The sequence below is a fragment of the Gambusia affinis genome, linkage group LG20 (assembly GCF_019740435.1).
Source record: "Gambusia affinis linkage group LG20, SWU_Gaff_1.0, whole genome shotgun sequence".
Classification (NCBI taxonomy): domain Eukaryota; kingdom Metazoa; phylum Chordata; class Actinopteri; order Cyprinodontiformes; family Poeciliidae; genus Gambusia; species Gambusia affinis.
In genome coordinates, this window is record NC_057887.1 from 13,647,047 (window position 1) to 13,674,648 (window position 27,602).

At 37.4% G+C, this 27,602-nt stretch overlaps 1 protein-coding gene across 1 annotated transcript in view; it reads right to left on the reverse strand.

Annotated features, from left to right (window-relative positions):
• Positions 1 to 1,559: 1,559 nt before the first annotated feature.
• map2k6 (mitogen-activated protein kinase kinase 6) overlaps positions 1,560 to 27,602 on the reverse strand; it is a 29,602-nt gene continuing 3,559 nt past the window's right edge. The window contains exons 2-12 of the mRNA XM_044103731.1: positions 14,027 to 14,090; positions 13,197 to 13,245; positions 12,641 to 12,754; positions 11,398 to 11,517; positions 10,649 to 10,765; positions 10,498 to 10,549; positions 9,116 to 9,243; positions 8,815 to 8,892; positions 8,313 to 8,452; positions 6,097 to 6,142; positions 1,560 to 4,495 (exon numbers count right to left, since the gene is read on the reverse strand). Coding sequence (XP_043959666.1) covers positions 4,418 to 4,495; positions 6,097 to 6,142; positions 8,313 to 8,452; positions 8,815 to 8,892; positions 9,116 to 9,243; positions 10,498 to 10,549; positions 10,649 to 10,765; positions 11,398 to 11,517; positions 12,641 to 12,754; positions 13,197 to 13,245; positions 14,027 to 14,090 — 986 coding nt within the window. The 3' untranslated portion in view covers positions 1,560 to 4,417. The remainder of the gene's footprint in view (positions 4,496 to 6,096; positions 6,143 to 8,312; positions 8,453 to 8,814; positions 8,893 to 9,115; positions 9,244 to 10,497; positions 10,550 to 10,648; positions 10,766 to 11,397; positions 11,518 to 12,640; positions 12,755 to 13,196; positions 13,246 to 14,026; positions 14,091 to 27,602) is intronic.

Here is a 27,602-nt window from a genome sequence, read left to right on the forward strand (position 1 = left end):
TCTCCACAACAGAATTACGCTGCTCATGTCTTTTGAAGACATTCAGCTGAAATCCCTCTTCATGATTTCTTCTTTTTTTTTGGCTTTTATTGTTCCACACGTTTGGCTCTAAACTTGATAACTGAAGAATCTTTGCCCACAATTTTGTGCAGAACTGATTTAATTCAGTCACATCGGAAAGTTTTTGATCATGAATAGACTGTTTAAAGTCATAATAGTTGGTAGCACTGTTGCCTTACAGCAAGAAGGTCCTGGGTTCGATTCCTGGCCCAGGGTCTTTTTGCATGGAGTATGCATGTTCTCCCTTTGCATGCGTGTGTTCTCTCCGGGTACTCCGGCTTGACAGACTTTAATATTTGCAAACTTGAAGCCTAAAGAATAAAATATATATTTTCTTTAAATTTAAATAATTTAGTTAGTTTTAACTGTAAGAGTAAAAGCTGCATTCTTTTTCACTTTAATTGTAAAGTCGCCATGTGAAGATTCTGACATCTAGTGGTGTATTCAAGTAGTTTCAAAACATATGACTGAAGATGTGAGGGGAAGATATTCCAGTAGAATTTAACTAGCAGAACTTTAAAAAAAATAACAAAACTTTAAAATTTCCAACTCTCTATTCCACTGTCCACACACAGCAACTTTAATTGAATATTGTATATATATATATATATATATATATATATATATATATATATCTTTATAAATATCTAAATTAATATATATATATATATATATATCTTTATAAATATCTAAATATATATATATATATATATAGAGAGAGAGATTGTGTGTCCTCAGTACAGTGCAAAATGTCCCAGCAACATGCAGTGTCAGTGGATTCAGCAGAGGAACTAAAGGACTAAGATGGTGTTTAGCTATCACGCTTGAACACAGAGAAGTGTTTAAGTATAAATCTGTGACAAAAAAAGCATCATTAGGCACTTAAGACACCCACAAACACCACATATACTTGATGATGAATAAAAGGATCCTGGTAGGCTTCTCTTTGGTCATATTTAGAAAATTTGTGATTTATTTATTTATTTTTTATATAATTTGACACAAAGAATCTTTGAATTTTGCTAATTTTGTCATAGAAATATGGTAATAAGGGAGCCCTTGGTGTGCTCATCCACAAACTGATTCACCTTGATTGGCAGCTGTACAAACAAAAAAAACAAAAAAAAACATCCACCGCTCATCAGCGAACTGCCTCTTGGCAGCCAACACTTTGTAACCGGAACAAACAGAGGAGGGTGACGGTTTGTTTAGAAGACTTTAACACCTCCAGAAGTTTTCTGGGCTAATGGTCCGAGGCCTGAGCCAAGCTAGGGCCGGGTTATGGGGTGAAAGGAGACAGGATTATTAACCTGCAACGACAGGAAACCTCAAGACAAAAATAGAGGAAAACAGATGGAGGACAGAAAGTTGGTTCTGAAGGCCAAAGAAAATCTGCATTTTTACAGTGCATAAACTCACATCATTAGATCCCAGAAGGAGCTCCAAAACAAGTCAAAATCAACAAAAAAACGTGACTAAAAATAAAGAGAGTTTTAAGGTTAAAGACAAAGCGAGAGCATTGTTAAAATTTCACTCACCATCTTCAAGCTTTCTGCCTTCAGAAGCAATCGAGGCGACAACAGGCACAAGTATAAACACCCTCAAGCTACAGCAAGAGTAACATCACAAAGAAATACAAAGTCCTCAAAGCTGGCAGGTTGCTGGGGATATGATGCCATGCAGTGTGTGAAGAGGGAGGGAGCCCAACCCTGCATCATCCTTATTTTCTTAGACGTCTTTTTTTTTCATTATAGAGGCACATAGAAGGCATAAAAGTTACATAGTAAAAGCATTTACCTGTTTGAGCCAAGAAAAACACAACAAAAACACACAGCCGCAGAGGCAAGCGAAGAAGAGTCTCTGATGGATCGCTCAAGTCTTCAGAAGGACACAGCAGTTGTAATAAATAAGAATAACTGCAGTTAATATGTCTGTAAGATCGATTAGGGAGTGGGGGTAATCCTAAATAATAACATTAATATAGTACTAACAACAATAACAGCAACAATGTCCAGTTCATTTTATGTTGAGCATGGAGTGGAGATGGTTGTGATTGGCTCAGTACAGAAAACAAGGAGGATATGGGACAATGTTCCCCATGTAACACACAAACACACACTAAAAATAAAGCATGCGGAGGTCTGCACAGCTGCATCCAGCATTACCAAGACCGCGAGTTGCAACAAATCAAACTGAAGGACAAGACTCACTGCTCACTGGTCCAGGCTTTGCAAAGGGACAGAAAATAAAAGTTTAAGCGCTGTTACTTCAAAGGAGTACTTATAACTCGTACGGCCATTCTGTACTAGAATTAATACAGTTTTACTATTTGTGCAAACATAAGACAATGCTTTGGTTTCCCTTTGCTCAAACTGTCATGGCAAATTACTTTGAGCTTGAAGATGCGAAGCAATCAAAACCCATTAACTAGGAAAATAATATATTTATATTAAAAGTGCAAAACAGCTGGACTAAACTGAAATGTAACAAATTATTGGGCACTATCCTGTACGAGGGGAGATCGGTTCTTTGAAAGGTTACCTTACACTCAAAGAAATATGTGCAAAAACCAACTAGGCAAACACAAATATTTGACGAATATTTACAGTTTCCAGCTAAAGGTAAGTCCTAGAGGCTCCTCTGACTTCTAATTCTTTAGTGTCGGCCCCCTTCTACAATATAAACCAACATTTAACATTTTCGTCAGGAACTTCTGAACAAAATAAGCAGCTGTTGCATAATTATTGTTTTGTGCAAGACAGTTATATTTTCTAACAGTTAAGCAAGAATAAGGTAAACTTTGGAAATAAATGGGTAAACTGTTGCTTTTGAAGTATCATTGGAAAGTTAATTTTAGTGATTCTACAATAGATCAGGAGCAGGAGTCAAGAAATCTTATGGTGACTTGAGTTTGAGAATTATTAGCTTGATCAGGAATGACCAGTGATGAGGGAGTTGGAAACTTAAAAATCAATTAAAAATCAAAATCTTGATGAGGGAAGGCACCACACATAATAGATGGCGCTATCACTCTTCAGAGTGGCTGATGTAAGCAAAGATTCAAAGTTAGCCATTTTCAGGATCAGCAAGATTTTTTTTAACAATGAAAACAGAGGAATGGAAAAGATGTAAGAAGCTATTTAGACTGTAAACTGCATTTTCTGAGAGGCTTGTTAGCTTTTCATTCACTTCTTTAAAACAAGAGAGACCCTATTTTAGAGCAATATCTTCTCTCAAACACAACTTGAAGTCACCTACCCGCCGAGTTGGTTACAGATTTTCATAGATTCCTGTTCTTGTACTTAAACAAAAGTGGAATAGGTAGCTTGAAGCTTAGAAAAAAAAAATCTAACAATAATTTCAAGATTTCTTCAACCACATTTGACAATGCCAGCCCTTTGCACAAAAAGCGAGTGTTTGATAGGTATTTGGGGCTCAACCTAAAGTAAACTGCACATCAAATCAGGGGCAATCCTCTTCTTAAAGCCACTCAAAATGTTTCTTGCCTAAAAAAACCCCAGACATTTTGGTAAAAGACAGTTCATTATATTCACAGCTTTTCTGATGACTAAAGCTGATTAATTTGCTCTGATTAATTTGCTGCAGCTCGACGGCCTGAAATGCTGAACAGCGGCTGTATCAGAGCATCAGCCGACCTCTCGCTGTGTTTGCAAACTAACCGGACAGCATTCTGGCTCTGCCTCCACTGCAGCCGTTTGAACACATCCTTCAGCTCACACACACAATGACATACACTCGCAGGCAGCCAAGAGCCTAAAACACGTAGGTAGATGGCATTGGCGAAGAAAGCAGTTGCACTGCAGTACCTATTAAAGACCACTAGGGGAGGCTCTTAAGTCTACAATCAGGCTCTACAGCTGCTCATCATTGGCCATCTGTGGCTGCCAGAGATATATTCTGTACATGCAGTCAGTTAATAATCTGATGTGGGACTTTTGCTTTGAGTAGGCAAACATTTAGATTATACACAGAAAGCGTTATATTATCCATCTTTTTTTTTATACGATCTGCCCTTCTTTCAGTGAGAAAACAAGAGTTTGACCACGATGGTGGATGGCGTGGCCAGCTCGTTAATAATATTGGGAGTAGTGGGTGAAGCTAATCTGATTACTGGGGGAGGTTTTGCATACAAACACTTTGAATTATTCCACATTATACTCGAGGTCTCCCCCGCCCCTCCCGCCACCTCACAGGGGAGCCGCCTCCTTGTTCTACTTCATCCGCTGGTCTTCCTCGTTCTGACTCTGGAGGCGTGGAGGGGGGTGAGAGGGAGACCGGCTTTTTTGTATGATGGGTTTTTAGGTTTTCCTCCCTCCGTGCCGGGCGCATGTAGAACTCAATCCCCCAGGATGACTTTCACAAAGCTAGCCACGTCAGTTTCTTTGGCCTCATGGGAGGTGAAGAAGGGATGTTGCTGTGGAGGAGACAGAGGTCAGGTTAGTCTGAATGAAATCAGGAGTCTTTTCATGAGGGTGGACTTGCATCCCTAGCAAGGCTATAGATATGAAGATGCTAACCATCAATTTCTACTCTATTATACAACTTTCTGTACTTTGCAGTTCCTTCTAATCCTTACTTTGCTTCTTTTTGAAGTCAATTTTTTATTATTGTCTTTCTTAGTTGCTTTGAAATTACTTTCTTGTTTTTGTTTTTGGATAAAGATGATCAGTTTTGATGGGCATTTTTAAGCCTTTTTTCTTATTTAAGATGCTCCATCTGATCATTTCCTTCACTTCCTTTTTTGCCTTTTGAAGAAACTTTCTGTTTTTTTGTATTTTATTTGTTCTTAAGGTTAAGATGCATTATAAATCTTAAGGTTAAGATTTATAATGCACTTCTTTTAACTTTAACTTCATTCGTTTTTGAGGATTATAGGTCTGATATGATTGTCAGTTTGTTTGAAAGACCTATAAACAAAAATAAATAAATCCCCATTATGAATAATGAACAATTGCACATCCCAAATCTCCAATTCATTCCCATTATATTTTATGGGAATGAATTTTATTACATTTGAAATATGACTTACATAAAATACTCTAAAGGTCTAAATGGTTACATACAAGGACACCGTAAGATGGTAGTGGTGCTAATTGCAGACTAGTATGTCTTATACTCTACACAAAATGACTGTGTGTATGATAGTTAAAATCGTGTTTCTCTGTGAACTCCTGCTCACCTCTGCCCCTAAAAATGCTGGTAGTTACTATAGCAACCTGTGATTGAGCATTTCTGGTAAGTGTCTGGTTCTTCAATTACTCTGCTACTTTATTTTCTAGCACATCTAATAGAAAATAGTTGATGTATTTTGGTATTTTGGCAGGGTTTAGGACTTCTTCTCAAGTTTCCTAATTGTGGTGCGTTCTACCACAGCTGTCTGACATTTTGCTAGATTAATTTACATAATTTCTTGTCTTATTTAATATTCTATAGTTCAATCTGTCTTTCTGATCATTTGTGGAATTTGTTTATTCCTTCAATGAATTTATATTTCTACAAGTTTGGCTATTATGAATGTTTGTTCTCACTGTACGTGTCTTATTTTCTAGCTTAACGTCTACAGGCTTCAGCAATCTCTCTGTGTTTATTTTTTCAGAAGATTTCTTTATGCATGTCATTATTATAAATGTTCTTTGGTTATTTTGTCATCTCTTTGTGACTGATTTGTCTCTTTAAAGAGGTTTGGCATCTATATGTGTTCATTGTAATGTAATTGACCGCAACACTGTGCAAAATAACCACTTTGGTCTCGAGAGGTTTGGTTTTGTTTTGTTGGGTGTGTGTTTTGTTACTTCAGTCTCTGTTCTTTGTTTGACTGACTTTCTCTTTTTTTTTCAAAATTGGGTCATTTAGGATCACTTTGCAATCATGTGTAATAGTAGATCTTTCTATACATATGTAATAGATTTTATCAGCTTTGTAGTGTGTAATTAAAGCCAAGACAAATAGACAATAAACAATAAGAAAACTAGACAGCATCAGAAGGACAAGGTGAACATAAAAGAGAAGACTCACCATGAGTTCTGTGTATGTTGGCCGCTCTTTGGCATTTTTCTTTAAGCTGTGGTTTAAAAAAAAAAAAAAAAAAAAAACAAGGCCAAAATACAGAATTACTCAAACAAATTGCAACAAGTTGGTTCTGTACTTTCACATTCAGTTTTGCAGTTCACAGGAAACGAGCAAGATTGATTTGAGTCAATTAGTGTGATAGCGGATGGAACAGCTGCATGGTTCTGCCGGTAAAAATCAGCTGACTCCATTTTCTGAGAAATCATTTGCCCATCATTTGAGGACAGAAGAGTGAGAAGAAACCTCCATTCTGCAGGGAAAGCTGGAGTCTCAGCAGAATATCACAGACAGTTTATGCTACTTTGGGCTCAGAACACCAACAGATTGGTACAAGATCATCCTGCAGCAGAACAAAGAGCCCACACATGCAGACAGAACTGTGATAATCTGGATTCTACAGAGGGCAGGAGTCTGGAAATAAAACAATGTTCATCTACAGGATACAAACCTGCTTTACAGGTCTAGAATACCTGCTGCTCTTTACTATTCTAAATATCCAACTATGCTGGAGGTAACATTGTAAACTTCTCTGAGTTTGAAGGAGCTTAAATATCATCACACAAAATACATTAGAATCCACCTGCAGGATTTAGATGTTTCATAAATCAATGAAAACTGCCAAAAGGACAGTTTTCACTGACATCTCTCAGTTATTTTGTACATTTTAGGCTGAAGATCAAATGGGAAAATTTACTGGCCCTCATTAATGCTGTCACAGAAAAAAAGACACTTGAAAGCTTATTTCAAGCAAAACTAGAGCTGCCAAGTTTCCTGTAAATTCTCAACATAGTTTTGATATGTACAAAATGACAAATAAATAAGAAATACTCTTTAGCTGATGGAGTCAGATAAGAAAACACTGTCTACTGTGATCACCGAGGGAACTTATTTACCGTACTATCCCACTGTTCCTTCCCCTCACAACTGGCTAAAAATCCTTTTTGACAGGTTAAAGTTTTCCAAAATTCTGATTAGAAACCAGCCACGAAGCAACAAGACAAGACCAACCATTTTGGTAAATCCATATGTTCAGATATCGACAATTGCTGTTACTTTATTTGTCAGAAGATGTTAAAGGGCAGCAGAGTAAACCCGAAGGTCAACTTAAAACATCAACAAGAAATGTGACTGATCTTATTAGTTTCACAAAAAGGCAGAAGCTAGGCTTTTCACACCATTCCTTATACTAAAGACATCCCTCCGCAGCTCACGCAGTTACTGGCTGCATCTTCCCGTTACCGTAATACTTGCATCTGTAACTAAGCAACTGAGAAAGGAGGAAACAAAACCAACGGCAGGAAATAAGAGGCAACAAGTTTAAAAATGAACATCAGGTGGATACAGAGACAGATCCAAATCAGACCTCAGTATTGATGTGTTGTACTGTCATTGAATGGCTGCTAGTGCTAACAGATTGGATCAGTCAGGTGAAAACTTTGCTCTGCTCTCATCGGAAGGGAGAAAATAATAACTTTTTCTGACAACTGTTACATGTAGGCCTGTCAGAATAACAAATTTTGCCAGACGATTAATTGTCCCAAAACTTATTGTGATAAACGATAATATTGTTGTGTTGAGACAATTTTCAATGGAAGAATATTTTAAGAACACTTAGACCAATAAACTGTCAATTCTGATGAACATTTAAATATTGGAACTGGAAGACATGGTAAATATCCAAAATAAATAAACAAAACAACAGAAAGAAGTAAAATTTATTCTGAAGTCTCTATAGATAAAATTATATTTTAAAAAAGGGGATAGTTGAGACCAGTTTTGGTAGAAAGAGAGAGAAAAAAGAAAAATAATAAATCAAGCAAACGAAAACCTTTAAAAACAGTTTTAGTTTATCGTGTAACTGATTTAATATTTATTGTGACAGGCCTAGTTACATGTGATACCTCATTCAATGAAACAATTAAAATGGAATCAGTGACTGAAGATTTTTTGGGTTGCCTGTTTAGATGTCTTAACATTTTTTACTTATCTTCCAAAAAGATGATTCAACTTTATTAGATGTAAATAAGTAACTTATATAGGAAGCAATAACATACTAATTCTATCAGAAACAACACTATTAACAATGATTTCCTGTCTTATCTGTGGTAGTTTTCACTTGCTTGTAGGGAAGCGGATCAACATGGAGTGACACAACGACGTACCACTGAGAGGTGAAATCCACAAAGTCAGGGGAGAACTGGTCAGCAGGAAGCTGGGGCGAAGGTTCTTCCACCACCTGCTTCAGCTGCTGAAAGGGCGTTCCCCATGAGTCGTACGGGAAGCGCAGGATAGCGAGCTCAATCTGAAAACACAGAAACTCATTTCCAACACTTGAAATAAAGGCCAGCGTGATACAAACAACTACGCAGAGCTATGGCTATGACGGGTTAACACAGACAATAAATAGATGTGGATTCCCACAAATTCCTGTTAATCTCAGTAAAAAGTGAAAGCAAAATGTAAGTTTTCAGTTTTAAGAATTACTTCAATGCTGTAACCCTACTTGTGGGGCCAGTGATCTAACAAAAGTTTTTACTGAAATACGAAATGTATTTACTTTAAAAAAAATTTTTTAAACAACTTTAACTGGTGTGGCAATAAGTGTGGACGGTGCTGTAACCTCACAACAGTTCAGGTGTTACTTATTTTACTTAATTGCCCTACCATTGTGATTCCTAAACTCCAGATGTCGGATTTGACGTTGTAGCCTTTCTGGTTCGTCTCCGGGTTGATCCTCTCAGGCTGAGGTGGAAGAGACGAATCGATCACAAATTTTACATTTGAAAGACTACAGTTCTATCAAATGGAAACAACAACTAGCCTCTGAGAAGCTATGTAAACACTATTGATGTAAAATGGTCCTCATATTCAACTTCACTATAATAACATTGGTCTCATATGTTTCTGCCATTTCTACTGAAATACAGAGATACTTCTTTCATTTCTAGAAAAAAATGCTGCTTACTGCCATGTAGGGCTTGCAGCCGGCGTCCATAGTTTTAGCCACAGAGTCCACAAGGTACCCGCTGATGCCGAAGTCGCACATCTTCACTTGACCCTGAGTGTTGATGAGCACATTGGAGGGCTTCACATCTGGAGAAATAACAGAGCAAACAGCGCTTTTTGTTTGATTAGGAACAAAATTTAACTGGTTTTAAAATGAGAAGCTGTCTTCTTACGTTTCACATGCTAAAAGAACAAGTAGCAAGGTTGTAAAATACATAATATAAAATAGATATTATAATTAGTATATCAGTATGCACAGCATATTGATATACTGATTTGTTATGTTAATAAAACTTAAAATTTGAAACCAATACAAAGAAAATAGTCAACACTATTTTTGATGGTGCAGCACAATGTTTTCTGGTTAAGAGAAAAATATAATTAGTTACCATATGACAATCTTATAGATTCCTTGATAATTGAAAAACAAGACATCTTAGTCCTCTTTTAGAAACTATATAATTTAAAAGTGTCACTACTCTGCTTTGCGAGACAGCATAAGAATACTCATCTTAATATTCAATCTATTGAAACGGCATGTTTTTAATATTGAGGCAACAATTTAACTTATTAAATTTAGAACACAATAAATAAAATTCCAAGTTGATGTTCAGGCAACTTTTGTTTAATTAAAAGTTAATTAGAAATGTATGCTTGCACACCATACTACTTTGTACCAGTTCAGACCTGGTACAAAGTAATTGCACTTAATCTCCCTTTCCATCATCCGAATGAATATCTGCATCTTCCACCAAATGTTAAAGCCTCCTCAGAAAGAATGCTCAGGCTCCTCTTGTAGAACATATTGTAGCATTTTATATTATATTTTTCTCCCCCCCCCCTCCTGGGGGTCTTTTGTGGACTCTAGTGTCCCTTATATGACAGTAGGCTGAGGGGAAGAGAGAGGGGGGAAGACATGCGGCAAATGTCGCCGGGTCCGGGAATCAAACCCGCGACGGCCGCGTCGAGGACTCAAGGCCTCCAAATGTGGGTCGTGCTATCCCCTACGCCACCACAGCATGCCCCAGCATTTTATATTTTAATACGTGCATCAAAGTACATAAGACATCTAAACATTTTCCCTTTTCAGTGACTGACTGAAATTGCATCAAAAGATCCCAATTGATGTTTAAGCAGGCAGGAAACCTAAGACCTTTAACCTGTAGAGTGCTCTTCACCAGAGACAGATTCACATTTCAGAACTTTGCTTGAGTATCGAGTAATAAAGATGCTGTTATGATCCTTTAATAGGATCTGGAAATAGTCTAAAAGGAAGGAAGCAGCTGACTGGATATTGACAGCATCTCCGAGAGTTAAGTGGGTTTCCACTCAGGCTCTTACCTCTGTGGATGACTTGCAGATTGCTGTGCAGATGCTCCAGAGCCTTTACTATCTGTAATAAAAGAAGTCATTAATAAACAACTGAGAGTTACTATCTAAAGTTAATATCTAAAGCATGTATTCATGTGATGGTGTTAGTGAAGTAACCCACAGAAACTGCAATTTTTCCCAGGATGTCCTCAGGAATGGTCAGTCCTTTCTCGATCACCTGCTTGTAGAACTTGTCCAGGGAAGTGTCCATCAGCTCCATGCAGATCCACACGTCACCCTGGCAACAAGTGGGGGTAGGATTTGGAAAGAGATGAAGAAACAAAGCAGCCAGACGGATTCCCATCAGACAGGAAGTTTTTTGTTTGTTTTTTTTAACTTAAAAGAGGAAATCCTGATCATTCATTCATTGATGCAGGAAGTTTTCTCCATCCGATAAAATCCTCAGAAGAGGTTTTAGTCACAAGAATGTTTGCCAGGAATAAAACAAAAGATTAGTCCTGCTGTACATTACATATGTTATACATGTACTGTGTGTAATATGGGATTCTTTCGTCATAGAATAAGAGCTAGGAAGTGATTTTAAATTATCTTGACCTGTTTGTAATCATGTACATCCAGTAAGCTTCTGTTTAATGAAATAGTTGAACAAACAAGTTCTCTGCTTCACTTCCCTCTTTATTTATATAAACAGACAGCAATGTTCTGCATTGATGAAGCAGGTTTTCTTAAACTAAATGTTTTCAGCGGTCATTTAAAGTCTCTGACACAACTCATATTTCCAATGTTATTTTTGAATTCTCTCCCTTTTTCTAATCTCTGCCTTATACAGACTTTACAATAATCATTGAAACAGAAAGGACACCTGATAAATACTGTTTCGCACATGAGGGTCCATACAAAATAGCATACCTCTCTGAACAACGCTCCATAGAAAGTGACGGTGTAAAAACAGTCCACTGTCCTCATGGAGATGTCCAGATCCATCAGCAGCCTCTTCTGCTCCTGAGTGTTAACAGTGGCCCGAATACGCTGGAAGGGAACGACAGGATGTCTAATTAATTAATACACCGACAGTTGGCGTTAATTATGCAAGGAAAAGCCAGAATCTAACAAAGCCAACTCATGCAGAAGCTCCCCACTGTGGGAACCACCTGTAGCAGCAGTTGTTGAGGAGAAACTTTAGTCTACTCTAAAGTAGACAGCTCACTGAGGTCTGTAGAAATCTGATGGTACATAGCTCTCACAGCACCTTGATTCTGCTTTTACGCTGTCATTCTGTTGCCCATTTACTGCTGTGTTTAGTGTCTTTGGCCTGTTGATGACTTTGATTGGTAAAAACTTCAGCAGTCAATTAGGTAGCCTCACTTTTCTCTCTAGAATGCTTTGGTATGCAGAGGAGATCATGGCATGCTCATCCATTGCAAAGTGTTCTGGTTCTGAGACAACACAAGCCCAGATCATCGATCCACAATCACCACAACTTACAGTTAGTTCAAGGTGTTTGGATTTCTCCAGATGTGATCCTGAGACATTGCTACAGAAGTCTTGCAGCTCATTCAGAGGCAACTTTACAAGTCTAAGTTGTCTAAATTCCAGTTTTTTTATATTCTTTCTCACTGTAGAATGATGAGTTTCAAATGGATGCACAGTAAGAATTGCTTCTCTAAGGTCATTGCAAAAATCTTCTCACTCTGACATTGTGTCAACACACACATCTATCTTCTAAAATCTCTTGAATTTACAGGAGGTGGGCACACCGGTTATGACCAGGTAGGTGGTGTTCACTGAGGGGCCAAAGTCCTGTTCTAGTTAGCTATTGGTTTCACTCACATGAGAATTTCTCCACAGTTCTCCAAACTGACATAGAGACTACAGTCTTCTGATTGTGCCTGCTCATAGCTGCTCTACACAACCCAATGAGCACTAAAACATTCCTGTAACTTTTGATTAGATATTGACTTGCATGCCACAACCAGAGTTCAGAATTTTCAACCACAGTGATAATTGATAACTGACCAATGATAAACAATGAGTTTAAAAGGCAAACTGATATATTTAAGGTGGACGTTTGGCAATAGTAGGTGTTCAGAGAGACTAATAAAAGTAGAGAGCATCTGATCTTCTGGGTGACAATAGGCTTTGATTTACTCACCTTAACAGCCATGATAAGATCACTGGGCACATGCCTCATCTTGTCCACCACACCATACGCTCCTCGTCCCAGTTCGCAGATCTGCTCCAGATCATCTGCTTTCACCTCACATTTCTGCTCCAAACACAGAAAGAGGACAGTGTCAAAGGGGTGAAACTTTTCACAATGGATGTGTTTCATGTCTATAAAGCTGCCAGTTGGCTTCCAGCATTTATTAATGCACAAGGAGGAAAAACAAGATTTTTAAGGGAAAATAAATTAATTAAGCCCTTCTGCCAATGGAAAATGCCTATTATTTGAAGAGTTTAAAATAAATATTTTTTCAGCATGATGGGCATTAAAGAGCATTCCTGTCTCCCCACAATCAGAAGAGTTAGAGACAGCTGTAATGTTCAACGGAGCGTTCTTTACAGCTAGCAGATGCTAATCTGAGCCCACCAGGGTTTATAAACAATAAATGCTCTAAGGGAAGGAATAAAAGTCCCCAGTGAGACGCTACAGCACAAATAAAAATTCAATGGGGTCAGAAGTGGTGGAGCAACTGAAAAATGATTACCTTTTCTCCAATTGTTACGCAAGCCTTTGAATCCAAATCCCTGGGGGGTCTAAAAAACACAAAAGGTGGTGTTATTACACATAAAACAGTTAAATTGGACAGCAAGAAACATTAAACATAAAAATTGGCATGCAGAAAAAAAGAAGCCCCATATAAATTAAACCTAGACCCAAAATCAACACTTGACATGCAAGTCTATAAAGAGAATTATTTTCAAGTATTCTGCTGATATGTAATGGTTTGTTTTCATCCACGCTTCCACCATTTACTTTACACATCAGGACTGGTAAAGGCTGAGAAAATGTTCAATATTTTCTTATTTCTTGATTATATCAAAACATATATTTTTATTTAACACATAATTATTACTTTTCTAAAAATAAAATGAAATGTTAAATATAGATTTAACAAATGAAAATGAAAAAAATTATTACATCATACATTTTGTATGGAATTTAAGAATGCAAAAAGGGTATTTTTTATACACGAGAAAATACATGAAAAACAATAAATGATTTAAAACTAAAAGCAGTACTACTTGAAAAAAAACATAGAGAAATGTTACTAAAGTGTCAGAATCTGTCACTCTCTATATCTTTCTCTCTATATCTATAGAGAGCGACAGTATTTGTGATTAAAAACAAGCCGAGGGCAGAAATGTGCTTATTTTGCGGGAACACGGTTTTTTCTTCCTGTTGTTCTGTGGATTTGTATTTCCCATGTTCAGCAGTCTGACGAGGTTCAGATAAGATCAGGTATGTGCTGAGCAGGAAGTGAGGATCAATAAAGTGCAGGATTTACGGGTGTATGTTGAAGGTAAAGAGCCTTACACGGCAGCAGGTGTGGGCTGCTCAAACACCTCTTTAGAGAGCTTCAACACCGGCTTCTTCTTACCTACAAACAAACAAAACAGTGTTAGAGCGATTTGCTTTCACAATGTTGGTTTCTCTAAAATTTGAACATTTTATTGAATGCTTAAAGACTTTCAAAGATCAAAAAGGTTGCAGTTTTGCAGCCGTTTACTGACATATTTAATTTTCAATATCTTTTTTTCTTTTGAGCACAGCCTTGATATTTGCACACAGACACCTAACACTCTGCATTAAGCTAATTCCATTCTAAAAGCACAAAGTACCTCTTTTTACGCCTTTTTTATTAATAGCAGCAGTGCTGTGGAGAAAAAAAAGACAAAAAAAGAGGAAATGTCTGCGAGTAAGACTAAGAATAGTTAAACAAGAACTATTTATCACTGACTCTGGTGTGTGTAACGTCATTCTGAATGCGGATGATTTACAGTTCAGAAGCCAAGAGGCCTCTCACAACCTCTTCTATTAATAAAAACATGTTAATGTAACAGCTTTCTGTAGAGATAGCATTATATCAAATTATCTTTAATATTATAGATATGCATTCACATTACATTAGAATACACAATGACATCTTTATATGGCCGTGTGACGGCTCAGCTCTCCAACAGTACTTAAGATACAAGCAACAAGTATATTTGGAACCACAAACTGAGATATTTCTCTTAAAATGTTCAATCATATCTAGTAACCGGTCTGCAACTTTCTGTGCAATAGGTTATGCAAACTTGTGTAATTCTGGAGTCTGTGTGAGGAAGGAAAGCAGACCGATGAGACTCCAGAGGATGGCTGCACTGGCAGCAGAGCATACCACAAGATGAAAGCATACTTGGCTTCTTAACATAGCTCAGGATGAAAGAACAGTTGATCATCCTGCTCAACTTTCTGTTTTTGTTTTGTTTTGTTTTTTGTTTTGCAGTGACAACAAAGCGGGCTAATTATACACAATTTTAAAATGAACAAACTGACATGCAGTTCCAAAAGAAACAACAAAAGCTGTATATTTGTGCAAAATGTGCAGCTAATTTGCTGCTAATTGTTAAACATCAGCTGTAAAAATCCACATGTTTTGAACAAAATTTTCACAGCTACAAATACAGTTAAAAACAAATGACACCATTGTCCGTGCCCGAGTGTTTCTGCCTGGATAGATGAAGTCGCTTAAATTATGAACCGATTCATCTGGATTAGAGTCAATCTACAATTTACCATCATCATCATTAGTACTCACGGTTAAATGTAGTGTCTGGCTCCAGATCCTAGCTAAATGTCAGAGGTAAGGTAAGGAGGTAGACGTCTGGTAGCCCAGGTGTTTTTGTCTCATATGAAGCTGCTGTACTAACAGTTTAACAGCAGTACGCTTTGTTAACCATAACTGCTTTCGGTGAGTTGTTGGGTTCCAGACTGTGTCTGGCTCAAACCTCCTCAGACCGGGTTGCTGAAGAGCAACCCAGTCAGTATTTACATATGATTGGATTAAAGTCTCAAGAGGAGTCTCTAGTTGGACCTAAGCTAAGCACTAAAAAAACTGCTTTAGTAGATGTTCACATATGACATTTAAGGGTTCACGCTGAATAAAAAGTAAATTGCAAATTAAGTTATCCCCACTAATCCCACATAAACACCGCTATACTAACTTCAGAAGAACGTAGCAAAACCACAGATGGTGCTGCGTCAAAAGCTAAACATACACAAATCAGTTTTTCTTCTGTAGAAAGAGAAAGTAACACGGCTAAGGACTCTTTCAATGTTATTCCACCGAAAGTTAACCGTAAAGCTACAATCACAAGAAAAATAGCAACAACACACCTAGCATTGCAACAATCAGCAAAGCAAAAATAATTTCCTAGCAACACATGTTAAGACTTAAAAACTAAATGAATAACATTAAAGAGTAACATAGTTAGCATCACATTGTAAGCATCACATGGCTTAAATCAGTGGTGTCCAACCGTTTTGCAACAAGAATCGAAATCGTCAAGTCAAAAAACACTTGAGGGCCAAAGAAAAACATATTCTTTAATAATAATAATAATGTCTTTTTCATTTCTGCCCAATAATAAACTAAATGTGCAAGATTTTATTGAGTTGAATGAATGTCATTTGATACTATTTAAAGCAACGCTCAAGGCGTCTCTCTTCAGAGAGCATGGGGAAGAGCCAAAAGAATAACTGGAATTTCTGACATTGTTGTCTTGAGGGAAAATACAAACAAGTATCTGCAGATGAACCTGTCCTTCAGAGAGTTTTTCTGAAGCTTTCCAACACACACACAGCACTGTGTGTCCTGGTTTTTATCCAACTGTGCAGGGTGTGACGCTGCCGGGCTATGCAGTTCTCCACTGGTGGCCTCATGCTGCCAGCCTCCTGGTCTCCACTTTCCAAAGCAGCTTTGTTGCAAAATGTCACTTTGAGCCCCTCCTACATGCATTTACACATACAACAATAGTAACTGGAAACAGGCAATGCTGTGACAACTCACACTGTAAATCAGAAGACAAGCAGAGAGTCAACACCTGCATCAAATCTGTACATTACCTGGGAATTAAAGTAATCTACATCCACTAATTCTACACTAATCCCACTGAAATATTGTTCTGAGGCATACATCCTTCCGGTCAAAACTCTATAACTTTGGAAATGGATGGAGAAAAAAAAAAAGACAAAAATCAAAGCAATTTAACTAAAAATTTTAGGTTATAAAAGAAAACCAGTGCCATTTCAGATGGCAAGCAGGTCAAATGCTTTTCAACTTTTCCAAATTTGGTTACTTTACAGCCAACATTTTCAAAATATTTTGGTGACATTTTATTCAACAAACCAGCACAAAGTACTGTAGAATTATGAAACAGTTATACATTTTACCCAAACTTTTACTATGGAAACAAATCAGTGGAAATGTAAAATTTAACCTGTAAAATATAATAGTAGCCTTAAATAAGTTTTTTTTTTAAATACTGCAAACAAATGCTTTCATAAGTCAATTAGATCAAACCTGTGTGTGACTTTATCTCAGCATTAATAAATAACCCTAAATGTAGTCACAGAGCACTGGTCGTTCTTCAACGGGGACATTGAAGTTGGTCGAAGCTGATGGTGCCAGAGCTACAACTGAATGGTTGATATGAAAGTATATCACAGTTAGAATGTACCAGTCAAGGTCCACATCTAAATCCAGTGAATCACTGGTAAGACTTAGAAAACGATATTTGCAGATGTTTTCCATTAAATGGGAATGAGATTAAACCAGTTAGTTAAGAAGGATGGACAAAGTTTCAGTTTGAAGATGCAAAGATGTCGGATTTTTGAAAAATACAAGAAAATTCTGACGGGTTCTTACTAAAATCACAAACCCGAGTTTCTAGAGCTTTATCTGCAAGAAAAAAATTGGAAAACAATAAATTCTTTTTCTTCCACTTCACAAGAATACACCAGTTTGTAATGATCTGTCACAAAAATCTACCTCCAGAAAAAACATGCAATTCTGTGGTTGTAAAGTTACAAAATATGACAAAGTTTGTGAGGTTTGAATACTTCCACAAGGCACCATTTGGTTATACACACATATAAAAATAGTCTGTACTGTAGATATTTATAGACACAAACACATACATACCCATTCAGCCTCTGAGTTTGTGCATGCTGTGAGCTTGACACCAAGTGCAAAATAAACAAAAAATTGACATGCCACGGACCATTTACAGTTCATGAGCAGCTTCCGTTTATTAACAGTCACAAAAAAAAAAAAAAAAACCATGACTCATGTTGCCCCATTTTTTTAATTTTTTTTTTTTACATAAGGATTTAGTGTTAAAGAAACATCAAATACAAGTGAAGAGAAAAATCATGCCCACAATACTGGAAATTATTAACTAAATACGAGCTTTAACTGGCAGATTAGCTGAGTCATGATGACAACATGAGTTCCTCACCAAATTCAATTTGAATCCGTCTAAAAAAGGTGCAAGTACCTGAGGCATGAGGACAAATATTCCAGCAGAAGTCTGACAACGTCCACATTTAGAGAAAGAAGGATCGACACTGTCTGCATCAACCTGAACTTTTTCACATCATTGACCTAAAACAATGCATTAACCAAAGGCCAGCTATATGATCACAACAGAGCAACAGCATAGTTTTTCCTTCTTCATGAAATGGACTGGAAAATGCTTCAGCTGTAACTCAGATCATGAGGCAAGAAACAGCATGTTCCTCGCAGCTAAAGAACAGAAGCCTACTTCAAACCTCTACAGAGATATTACCATGCAAAGCCATGAAAAACACTGACAATGCAAAGGTTTCCCAAAACAAACATCAACCCCTGTAAGTGCAGATGCATATGCAAAGTGTGGAATGACATGTCTAAACTAACAACAGAAACGCAGTGCTTGCGGAGTGTCGGTTAAGACTGCAGCTATGTGAAGCAGAAATGACAGGAGGAGCGCCGAGGTGTAGAAAAGCAAGCGAGAAGAGGTGGTGGGGGTCGGAGGGGCAGAGGATTATGTAATGTGTGTGGCTGGAAGGAATAAGCAGCAGCTCTGTTGTGTTTCAGAATACATGAAGCAATGATGGAACACAAATTCAGCCACAACCTACAGTTAGAGACAAGACGTCAGAGTAACAGAGACCTAGTAAATGGAAAAGTCCAAGAATGCTTAAATGGTGGACATTAAGTTATCTCAATACAACTGTTTAAAACAAAGTCCACACAAATGACAACCAACCAGTCTAATACTGACTGAATGTTGGAGTCGCCAAATGAGCCTTGATTCATCAGCATCAGACACTCAGCTAGCAGTGGACTTTTTAAACTGTTGTAATATATATATATATATATATATATATATATATGCGCCGCCATGGCAGGTTCTAAATTTGCATCTTCTCACATCCACTACATGTGAGGAGAAACGTACACTGGAAGGAAAACAATCCTAAATCTTTCTAGTATGATCAAAAACTGTGCTGCAAACAGCTCAGAGTAGACTGAGGATATGCAGCCCTATAATCAAGAAAAAAAATAAGGTGACACAAGAAAGATTCAATTTACATACTTGTACCATTTTTCCCCATCTATGGAAAATAACATAATAGAATTGCATTTTTAAACCGATCATTTCTGCTAAATCCCTGTGAACAAAAATAAAAATGTATTTTCTAGCTGAGGGAAAGTAAGCATACTTTAAAGGAGATGCTACTTATAGCCATGTATTACTTTCTGATGTTGGTCAGAGGAATGTTTGCTCCACTCCTGCCTTCCGGCTTTGAAATGACTGAGGGGTATATGGAACAGACAGCCCAGGTAAGCAGAAGGGATATCAATTAGGTCAGGGTCTGGGCTTTGACTAGATTCCATTTGTAATTCCCACGTCTGAGGTCCTTGTCATTTTGTAGTGCACATTTCTGCTTCACCTTTAATTTCTTTATTTTCCTTAAGCTTTTGCTAATGCATGCTAGAATTCACAGATCTGATGTGATAAGCCTATATGGGATTTTAGAGATTTTACCATACCATACCATACCAGCTTTATTTATAAAGCACTTTAAAACAACCACAGTTGATACAAAGTGCTGTACAATCCAAAAGCACAACAAAATAAAAATAATTTGAATTAAAAGTAGTTTAAAAACAAAGACATACACTTTAAACTAGATCTCACTGGTGTTGAAAGCCAAGTAAAATAGATGGGTTTTAAGACGAGCTTATGTTAAGTGTCTTAATTAGTTTGCCATATGAAACTGCATTGCCACTATTACAATTTTTGTCCTAATATTCTCTCGTACATGTTTCTATTTCATTAGGAAATATATTCTTCCTGCTCGACTTCTTTTGCAGCAATTCCTGCTCTGTGTAGTTTTCTTTGTGGTAACGCCTACTGTTGAGTAAGGTTAATGTACTGTTAGTAAAGTTAATGTAATGACTGTTCCAGTTCTCTAGTGCCCGGATAAATGACAGCTCCACTCTGTCAACATCACACCCTTTTGCACAACAACGTTACACTGCGGTATAGTCAATGTTCATTTACGGTCTAGCAAAAATTATGTAATGATAGGATTGTGCAGTTTATGATAGGATTTAATCAATTTATGTGTATTTCAGTGGAAATGTTCATAATAAATAATACATTTAATATTACAACTTAATGCTTGTTTACAGGTGTAATGTATATGCTTTCCATTCTCAATGAGTAATCATATTAAATGAAGATTTTTCCTAAATCAATCAAAAATAATTGCAATTTTGGTTTCTACTGTTAAAGTGCAAAAATGTAAATGATTCAAGCCAAAACCACATAATTAAAACCTTAAGCTTCCCAAAATAAGTTTAGAAAAGCTAAATTCCCCAAAAAGGAAATGTAACAGTGGGTAAAGCTAGCATGATGGCAGTAAAGGATCACACCACCAAAGTCTGAGCAGAAGCAAAGCAGATAACTATGCTAGAAAACCTGTTATTCACAGACATGATAATCTATAATATTATGTAAAACAAAAAAAAAATGATTTTACCTGCTTTCATTATCATATTAAAACCAAACAAAAATAAGTACAAACTGTCTTTGTCAGTTCAAATTTGTCACTTCAACTTCTAGAGTAGAAAGGTTAGCTGTGCCATCATTGTTGTCTATGTGCATTGCCAAAAGAATACAAATCCTGAACTCTAAAGTGTCTAAATCACAAGCAAAATTTCAAAATACATAATGTTCCAGTGCTGGACAGAACTTTAAAAGGTGAAAAGAACAGTCTGGAACAGTTTTGTGTAATTCATTTAAGCTTCTCATTTCTTCTGTATGTCTTTCTTTGTAAATATTTCACTGATCCTAAAAATAGCAATTCTTCTTCACTCAGTAACAGCACCCACACTGAAGAGTGTTGCTACAGGAAACAAGTATCACTTTGATATATAGATATATACATTTTGTTTTTATTTTTCTTGACAAAAGAGGGTTGAGGGTGTTTAGAAAATATCATAAGCCCTTAAAAAAAAACTCAATTCAAAAACACAATAATACAACATAAAATAAACTCCTGTGACAGACCACAATACAATATGCCACAAATCACCTTAATGATATGTCAATTAGATGAAAACTATATGTACTCTACAGTATGTAACTGTAAATACAAATTTGTTAGCCATATCCCAATAATTTGACATCTGAACAAAAACATCAAGCCTTAAAAAGCAATCTCAACAACCAGGCAGTCAGCACAGGGAAACCCCACAGAGCAGGACATTCAATAGGCAATTGATTAATCAAACTGTTAAAATGCTCAGTAGGTACAACCTTTGGCTTTGTAGAGAATTAAAGATCTGTTAAGGATAATCAGTAGTATTAAAATAAGAAAGTTAAAATGCATAAAAATCTGAATATTAAATGAGTTAGGTATATATTATAACAGAACAGATATAATGGATAACTGAAAATAACTGATTTTGGATAAAATTGTGCATACATTATTCCTGCACCAATCAAAGAGCTCAAAGTAAAAGTCGACTGAATTGGTATCAAAGACTTGCTTAAGTTCAATGTTTAGAAAGGAATCATTAAGGGGGATTCCATCTGCAGAACCTGTCAAATTTTGTATTCTACAGGTTGAATAAAGTACGATTTATTTAACCGTCCTTTAATAAATAAATTCAATTTGATTTGTTAATCAAATTGAATTAAGCTTTATTTCAATAATCCCAAAGGTTACTTTGTATAAACAAAAATAAAATGTCTGGTATGTGGCAGAGTTTCAAGAATATTTAACGTTTACACAGAGTATTTCCCTTTTCTTTTTTTCCTTCCAGGGGGTCTTTTGTGGGCTCTAGTGTCCCTTATATGACAGTAGGCTGACAGGAAAGGGGGAAGTAGAAGGGGGAAGACATGCGGCAAATGTCGCCGGGTCCAGGAATCGAACCCGCGACGGCCGCGTCGAGGACTCCAAATGTGGGACGCGCTATCCCCTACACCACCACAGCACGCCCTGTATTTCCCATTTTTTACATTTCAAATTAAAAATGTCCCCATTCATCCTTTCTTCAGATTGTAACGCATAATTGGTATGCACAATCCTTTTCTTGTTCGTGATCATTCTGCTGCATCAGTATCAAAGTAGTAAAACATGGCAGAGAGTGTGGGTTAGTTAAAACCAGCAGCACAAATAATTCCAAGTAATTTCCAGCACATGAGCTCAAGTATGCAGGGAAATGCTGGAGGGAGGCCACAGGAGATGTCTGTGCTGGGACACTCCTTGTTCCCAACGAAACCAGCACAGACGAGGAAGGTGAGAAGCCGGCTTTTCCCCATTGTTTCTCAAGAAGTGACAGCGAGAAGGTAGTAGCTAAGAGAGGCAATGCTCCTGGTCTCTGCCACGCCCGTCAAGCACGCATGCATGCAATCAGCCTAGTCTTGCATGTGTGTTGGCTTCTTAGTCTGCTGAAGACGGAAGCTGGCACTGACAATAAAGGCTTGCACTAGGATTTGTGCTGCAGAAATAGAGGCAGACTGCAGGCAGAAAGCCTCGAACTGTGAGGGCAGACAATGTCCTGGCTGGATAATGAGCCCAGATGACTGGGGACGCACAGTGCCAGCTGCTAACCCACACATGCACCCCAGCTGGAATTCAAACAATCCCAAAGCTTCTCAATGGAATTCCACAGAGCAGGAGGAAGATGGATCAATCACAGAGGGAGGGAGGCAGTAAATCGCAAACACGGACACAAGAAGGGACGGGGAAAAAAAGACAGGAACAGAGAGGGGAGGGAGGCTATTGGCAGAGCAGGATTTGAAAATAACTCCAGCCAGCGCCCTCAGCCGTTTGCCCCCTCCGACTCTGGCAGTTTGTGAGATACTCTACACTTCCAAAGCCGCAGCTCCTTTAGGTTACAGCTGCTGGATGCTCTTTTGGGAATCATGTCGTCATTGGCTCATGCTTCAGTTCCTTTGCAGTCAGATCAAAATGACTAACACAGAAGGTTCTGCTGATTACCAGGAAGAACATCTGAAGGAGTTGATTTCAAATCCAAACTGGCTGTTTTAGAAAAGCTAAATGTGTGAGTTAAATACAACAAGAATGAACCCAAAACATTTTGGTTATCTGCTAGAATCAAAACTTAGATACAACTAAATGAGCCCTTTATTCTGCATCTGCACCAATCATCTCTATGCAAAAGAGTTTTTGGATGGAAGATATATTGAATCTGTTGAGAAAGTGAATCTTCATAAGCCCCACATTTCCATTTCTGTGTGTGAAAGTTTAAAAGAGTGTGTTTACTTGAAAGCCCTCTTTGTCCAAAAGAACTGTGGCTTCATAAACAGACCATGTACTGCACCACACATTCAGATGCATTTAGATGTGAACTTAACACCATAAAACTAAAAGCGAACTAATGTGGTTAGCTTCCTATCAGATGTAGTAGCTGGAAACTAATGTTGTAATACATTGAATTAGAAATATGACTTATTTTTCTGCAGATATTGTATACTTTAGTTACCTCAAACTAAACTACTGGTTAAAGAATAATCGTGACCCAACCAAAGGTCAGTCAAATATTCCTTTTTGAAGTCACAACTGAGTGTATTTAAAAACCAACTATTTTTATTGAACTCACCTTTTATTAGAAATACTAAAGCTCATTTCATTGATTACTGTATGCAAGTGTGAGGAACACAGAGGATCTTCATCTCCATGATGATCAACAATGCGGCCTTCGCATGAAAAACACTTTACAGACTGAGTCACTTCACTGCAGCCTGAAATTATGGCTTACTCACTCATTCAGACGGCTGCTTTGAAATCAACAGAGGTTCACGTTTGTGGCTGGTTTAGGTTACATCTTTTTCCATAACACTAGAACACTGTCTTTCCCTTATGGAGAAAACACAGGCGTCTCACAGATGATTACAAATTAAACCTTTTTAACACCTTAAGCTGGGGCCATGCAACACTTTTCTTTTTTTTCCCGAATTTACCCCAGATTCCCATCTGGGGAAGGTTGCACCAATCTATACTAGTTGTGGTCAGTCGGAAAGACAAGTCAGCACAAAACTTTGTTAGTCTGAGATTGGACAAAGACTGGAGTCCGCAAGTGCAGAAAGGAAAAAAAGAATCTCCCTCAAACCCAGCTGCAGTTAAACAAGCACGTTTCAATTTTTTTAAGCAGATCTGGACGCAGCCAGGAAGTAGGATTTTATCTCCAACCCAACTGCAAATGCTTTCTGCTGACAAATAAATAAAAAAAAGAGAGGGTGGGAGATGACATCAGCTGGGAGAAGCTTTATATTTAAGTATTCACAAACCCACAAAAGCATGGAGCATGATGCAAAAATATCACCTAACTAATCATTAACTTAGAAATAAAACACATACATATGCTCGAATATATAAGCCTGAAATACAGGGTCTTATTGAAACAAACCAAACGGTTACATACTGATCATAAACTATATTGGGACTTAATTGACATGTCTCAATTAAAACATTTCCAAATAGAAAAATACCACCCGTCATATAATCCTAATGTTTATTTGCACAGCCCCAAAGTTCTGAGAGAAATTTAAGGATTTCTAAAACATGCATGAAAGAATCAAAACACTCCCAATGTTTTTGATGAGAGAATAAGATTATAACATGATGTAAAGCTTAAAAAGAGTCAATTTGACATAATACCCTGTGTAAGATAAAAATAATATGCCTCTTTTCTAAATATGTCAAGACTGGGATAGTGTGTCCTCAGCTTTTTGAATCTTATCTCTACCATTTTTAACTTTTAACATACAAAACACATTATAAACTTATACTAACATTCTTTTATAGACTGCTTTTGGAGGTTTGTCTTCCTAAACCAGCTACTGATTCCTTTGAGAAAACAAGACAGTGTTTCTTTTTTATTGTGTAACTGATTTTTGGCTTTTACTGAGGTGCTAATTGGAGGAAAAAAAGAGATGTTAGAGTGAAGAACTGCTGATTGCGAATTTCAGCCCAAGGCAGAGGAGCTTAAGAATGTATGTGTTTTCCTCACACATATGCAGGACAGCACAATTAATTAGGAGAGGACTAGATGGATCAAGATGAATCTGCAGAAATGATCAATCAGTCAAGGAGAAGAAGGTTCTTATCCAAAAGAGAAAGACTCTAGATGTACTTAATTCACAATGTACAAAATAGATTTAGAGGAGATGAAGATCTAAATATAAAGATGAAATTTCAGCTGGATGAAAGCAGCTGAAATTAGCTTCTTTAGAGTAACCAGGCTATAGAGTGTCATCTAACTATCATCTTGTTTGAAATAGCACAGCATATTTTTCCCCATGAAACAAATGTCTGCTGAAATCATTCAAAAGATCTCATCAGAATACTTCCTGGATGGCCCCAGATGGATGTTTTCCATGTGTATCGGTAGGTACATACTGGAACGAGATCGCATGGCAGCTCCACAAAATTATTGGAGGGACTATACATCACTTCTTGCCTGGCAACAAGTTAAGATCCACCAGGAGGAGCTGGAGAGAGTTTCTGCATATAAGGATGTCTAGGTGTTGGAGAGGATCAGGGAAGATCGGGCAGTGGGAGGGGAAGCAAATGGCTTGATGGACGGAAGTTAGGAACCTGTATTACTACTTTTTTTGGTGGTGGTGGCGGTGGGGCGGGAGGGGTAAGGTGTGAATCAAGTAGCAGAAAATCTTATGCTCAAAAACATATACAGCTTTAAGTTGGAAGAAAGAAAACCAACACAAAGAAGCATCATTTATTCAGGTCTCAATTTAGCAGCACGGAAGGTGCTACATTCGTCACTTAATTTGCATCTACATCCGTCACTTAATTTGCAACTTCCACTCTTTTGGCCTACTAAGGTGTAACACTCCACCTCCCCTGATCCTCACCCTCCATCTCATCTCAGCAAAAAGAATCTGAAACCTGCTGCCAACCTCAACAACACCTGAATTTATCCCTCTTTCTCCCTTTCAGCCTTGCACACGCAGTCACAGGAATACCTTTTTTTTTCCCTGCAGTCCGCTGCTACAATAAGAAGCCATTATTTCTTGTCCGGATGTGGTTGATCTTTTGAACTACACTCAACTAAACAACAGTCATCGTCAACGGCCATCAACACAGAAAATTTGGTGAAAACGGCTGAACTAGCCAGACAAACACGGTGATTGTGCAAGACTGGGGCTGCAAGAGGAGGCAGCTGTTGTGCACAGAGCTTGAGGCAAAATTAAACTGGTAAAGGGGCGATGCAGCGCACACAGTTTTTAGCTGATATTTAATAGGTACATCTAAAGGTGATGCAAGCGCAGTTTTGATTTTTCATGTCCTGATGAGTTTTGTCATATCAGTCCAGAAAGAATGTTATCACACAACATAATTGTGCCAGGGAGAATATTTGGCTTTGCAGTCCATTGATTCCACATGAGACCCCATCCGATTCAGAGCCACATTTCTGTAGTTAAAAACAAAAACAGATGGCATCCAAAGCTTGAATGAGTCTCGCTTTTAAGTGACCAGTTTTCAAGACATGAGAAATACATCACAGATGCACCAAAAGGACACACCTAAACTTATTTCCTTTAATAGACCATCACTAATCAATGTATAATTGTGAAGTGGAAGGTAAGAGGTGAAACTGAAATCTGGAAAACATACAAATAAAGTCAAAGTTATTCACAGCGCTGGCACATATATTTCATTTTACTAATTGAAATGCTGAAACTACCACGGATGAAAATAGTTTTGGTGTGTACTGTATGTAAAATTGTTTCTCAAGTTTTATATCTACCATTTATAAATCTGTTCTGTGGGTAGCAAGCCATAATTTCGTTTCTATGATTAGGTTTTAAAGATAAAACTTTACAAGTCTCTTATGAAGAAAGAGTTAAAAACATTTTCTTGATTGGGAAAAAGCATACTAAACACATAAATTCTTAAGCATACTAAATGGAGAAAAACAATTTAAAGTTATTTTGTGCAGACTTTTCAGCAAAAAGACATAAAAGACCTGTTATAATCAGCCTTTTAATTACTTGCCCAACTAAAAACACTAGTCAGCTCTGTATCAGTGTTGGACAAAGTCATTAAGAGGCTCTTTGGAGAGATTAAAGAGCTAAGCGAGGCTCTGGTGCAGCAGGTTACGGAACCCTGGTTTCGATCATAGCATATTCATGTGTTTGAATGGTTCAGTAAAAGTTGAGACCCAAAATGAACTAAAGTTCTGTTGGGAGGTGAAAATTGATATTTTACACAAGAAAATGTGTCTCTTAATGAGATCTGAAGCTGTAACTGTGGCAAAAAGGGAATTTACGAAGCATTTCAGAATGGCTAAAACATTTTTGTATTTTAGATCATAAAAACTTTTGAAAACCCTGAATGAGTTTCCTTCCACTTTACAAATAGGCACTATTTTATACTGCTCCAAAACATTAAGTGCCAGTAAAATACGTCAAAATTTGTAGTTGCAATCTGACAACATGTAACAAAAAAAGTAAGGGATGTGCAAAGGCACAGCAATCTCCGGTAAAGATTGCATGAAATCTACAGGTTTTATTTTCTGAGG